Source organism: Besnoitia besnoiti, chromosome III, assembly GCF_002563875.1.
Source record: "Besnoitia besnoiti strain Bb-Ger1 chromosome III, whole genome shotgun sequence".
Classification (NCBI taxonomy): Eukaryota; Apicomplexa; class Conoidasida; order Eucoccidiorida; family Sarcocystidae; genus Besnoitia; species Besnoitia besnoiti.
Genome location: NC_042358.1, coordinates 535350 through 539253, shown reverse-complemented (window position 1 = coordinate 539253; position 3904 = coordinate 535350). Strand labels below are relative to the sequence as shown.

At 61.6% G+C, this 3904-nt stretch overlaps 1 protein-coding gene across 1 annotated transcript; it reads right to left on the bottom strand.

Moving 5' to 3' along the window:
* Positions 1-2228: 2228 nt before the first annotated feature.
* On the bottom strand, positions 2229-3411 carry BESB_043950 (uncharacterized protein; the record flags this gene model as incomplete). The annotated part of the gene is made up of 2 exons (XM_029362846.1): positions 2229-3113; positions 3394-3411. 2 exons carry the CDS (start codon positions 3409-3411, stop codon positions 2229-2231), a joined length of 903 nt encoding a protein of 300 aa, XP_029220212.1.
* Between the last annotated feature and the right edge of the window lie 493 nt (positions 3412-3904).

Here is a 3904-nt window from a genome sequence, read left to right as displayed (position 1 = left end):
TGTTCAAATTGCCGATTCACGCCAGTGTCTAGCCGCAATTTCCTTCCTCCAAAAAGCATTCTTGTCCCGCGTCGCGAACTGGCCTTCCAAGTTCAACTTGGGTTTTGAATCTCGCTGAGTCTGCGCAGGCCTGTGGCGAGGGTCTGAAAACCGGCGCTAATTCCGTGCCGGTCTGTGAGGCTCAAGGGCACTCTGCGGGCAACCGCAACAAGAAGGGCAAAGACGCGCGGCTGCGAATCGCGTTGCGAAGGGATAAAGGCAAAAGCGTCTCAACGATGTTCGCCGCGGTCTGGGCATCGGCATAGCCAAACTTTCGCGACAGATTCTTACTTTCGTCGGGCCTTCTCGAGCAGGGAGTTCTCTGGGCGGAAAGTCGCAACCTAACTGGTTATAGGGAAATTTCAGCCTCAGTTTTCACGGTTGGTGTCTCGTACTTCCAGCAGAGCTCACTAGACGGCGCCAGGCTTGCGCGAGTGTGTCACTTGGTTTGCCAAAGCTGACGCATTTTTTGTGTTCGCACGGAGAAGCGCTGAGGCGGTAAGGGTCGGATTCAGCTACGCGTTCTCGCTGTGGAGTTATGAATACAAACCAATGAGACCGAAATGGTTTCGCCCCTCTGCGGTTTGTTTCTATTGTGTGGGGGATGCCAGCCGGCACCCCCATTTGTACGCCGTCGGCATCTGCCACGACCCCGTCCCCCTCCCCCCCCCAGCTACGCGCACAACGACCCGAAAGTTGATAAGGCGCGACGGTTAACCGAGATGAGTGAAATTTGACTAGGCAAGTCTTTCTCAGGAGGTATCAGAGCAAGGCCAAAGCACCGCGGAAAAAAAGCTACCTGGAAGTGACGGCTCGTTGCTAGAGCGTTGTAGCAGGGAGCTAATGCTGAGGGCGATCATTGCCTACAGAGGTTCGTATGGCACTGTAAGTTATCATGGAAAACGAGTGTATATACATGTGTGGACACGAAAACAGCGAACTAGAACAGATAAACTGCAAAAACGTGGCGTCCTCGCTTCATTTCACAAGACGTGGCTGCCCGCGTCGACTGTGAGCCCCCCCGGTGAAAACCAAACGCACAAGCGGCAGGGTCCGGCACAAGAATATCTTTGTCTCAAATCCACTGAGGCTAGGCAGCGAGGCACCGTACAGGAGTCCTGCGGATCCATTCTCGCAGAACTCGAAACGGAGCGAGCTTCGCCACGCGCCCAAGCGACTGCCAACATCTCGTCGCGTGTGCTACAGCGACTCTCGGTGACGTCCACGAGCGAGCTAGAAGGCTTGCCACATGCGGTATCAACATTCCTCCAGTGCTCTCCCCGTGGACCTGTGCAGAACGTCGGTTTGATTTGCAAACAACCGGCTGGCGCTCCCCAGCTGCCCAGTGCCACAGTCTGCGGCACGTACCCCGGGATCCAGAGGGCAGGGAGAAGCGAACGAGTCACACATTCCTAGTGTGGAGGCGCTGGAGGACACCATTCTGTCATGGCGGTTTCCGCACGAGTCCCCGTGCACCGCCCTGGCGCGGAACGCCTGCATGATGCGAGCGGTGCTGTACGCGTTCCTGCTGCTACAGCGACCCCCCCCTCCAAGTGAGGCGAGGCAGCGCGGAGCTTTGTAATAGACTCATAAGGTTACAAAACGCAAGAGTGGATGCAGACCTAAATCCCTCCATACAGGGCCCAGAAGACGCGTCCTCTCATCGACACCGAAGCACGTCGTCGTGCACCCGCGGCACGAACTCCACCGTGGTGAGCCTTGACGTCGAAAAACCCGTTGCCCGCCCGCCGCATTTTGAGTGGAGGTGGAGCTACGCTCTGTGTGCGGCGCTAGGCTTCGCTCATTCAATGGCATTGCCAAGCATTTGCTCAGCTAGAAAGTGCTCTACATACTCACTCACAGCTGTTGTGGGAAGGCGAGCCACGAACGCCACCGCAGCCGCCGCGCGCCGCAGAAGCTCCTGCGCCTTCGTTGCTGAGGTTCCACCCAGTAGCGCCCGCTTGCTGCGGCTGTGTCGCAGTTGCCTCAGAGCTCGCGGCACCGACCTAAGGGGGGGTCGGATCAGCAAGCTGAAGAGTTTGTCCGACTTGCTGAGAGGTTCTGTCGCCCGCTAGTGTGCTCCGCCGTCCACCTAGCAGGCTGTGTCTCTGGTGGCGCACCTCCAGAGGCACGGACGGCGGCGGCAGCAGCCAGCAGGAGGCCGCCGAACATGAAGGTGCCCGCGTCCGCTAGACGGCGCCTGCTCCCAGATGCCGAGCGAACCCGAGTCGTGCGGCATCAGGCGGGGGCGAATCTGCGAGTCCTGCAGACCACGAGCGCGCCGCGCCTTCGGGGGCGAGTCTGGGGAGTCCGAGACTACCGACGACGAAGAGGACGCCTGCCACTCTGAGCATGTTGATGGACAGCCACTCGACCCCAAACTGGTACAGCCGGGCGCGGAGCCCACCCGCCGGCGTGGGTTCCGGCTGTGGCTGCCGCTGAAGACCCTGTGCGGCACTCTGCTCGCCCACCTGGGCGCCGGCGGCTGCGGCGCGCCGGTGCTGCAGCTTCTCGTCGACGTGCGGAACCAGCCCCGCGACGCCCAGGAGAGGGAGGACTGAGTGCAGGCTCGCACCATCGCCCTGCAGCAGCTGATGCCAGCTCACCGCCAACAGGATTGTCGCAAAGCCGTTTGTGGCTCTTCTCATCCGCAGCAGCCAGCGGAACTGTTCGGCGTTCACGGCCTCACGACACCTCGTTCGCGGAGCCCACGATCGTCCCGTGCCGCCTGGGCTCTGCGTCACGGCTTCGCCCTCTGGTGCGGGGTTCAACTGCTCCTGAAACGCACTACTCACGGTCTCGTCGCGCAGGCACTGGCGGTAAGTCAAGTAAAAGAAAAGCGCCGTGGATGCAACGAGCGCGACGGCAAAGAGCGCGACGCTCCGGCATCCCCGGCCGTCTCCCGCCGGTGCTGTTTGTCCTGAGCTCGGCCCGCTTCGGGAGGCGCTTCGCGTCCGCGCGCTGGGATGTAAGAGACGAAGCCTTGTGACGCTGCTGCGGGCGCGCGGAGGAGCCCCGGGGCGGCGGCGGCGAGCCAGGCGGCAGACGCGCGGCGTCCGCGTCCTCCGCCACAGCTGCGAAGATGCCAAATGGGGGCGGAGAAGGGCTCATGCGGCTTCGCATCTAGAGTTGCTTGCCGGATGCATCGCCAACGAATTCAGAACGCGGCGCTGTCTTTGTTCGCTGACTTGATATCTTGGGAGGAGTCGCGTGCTGGTCAGGGTCGTCCACTGAGGCCCCCGGCCCCCGGACCCCCCGACCCCCCGGCCCCCCTCTTCCACCCCAAGGTCACTCTCCGGGCGCGTCGGGTCGGCGTGGAGCGCGGCGGCGGTCAGGAGCCCAACGACCGCTCACCCCACGCGACCCCCGCATGGTGGAAACGCGTCTTTCAAAGGGCACACTGACGCGTGAAAAAACACTAGCAAACGCTTGCGTCCAGCAGGTCTACGGTACGAAGCCGGAAACAAGTGAGGCAGAGCTTTTGCTCAGCGCACTCGGCGGGGAGGAAAACTGTATCACAGTCGCGTTCGCAGGGTATTCACGAGACGCAGCTTCCTCCACCGTCCGTGCAGGCCTGCGGCAAACCCAACGTCTTCTCCAAGGCTCTCGTCGAGGGCAGCGTTCCGAGCTGAGCGGCGGCGGACGGAGCAGCGGCGCATGCTCTAGGCACACACACATGCACAGTTGCGTCCGCGCTTCCGCACCCGAGCTGCGGAGAACACTTTTTGTCTACGCGTGTCCTGACGCAGATGGGCAAGTCTTCAACATTTTTTTGTCCGAATGGTGAGGGATTCAAAGACGCCTCCCCGCGAGCCTATCCTTCGCGGTTGCAAAGCGTCCTGCAAGGGGGGGGAGGGAGGGGGGG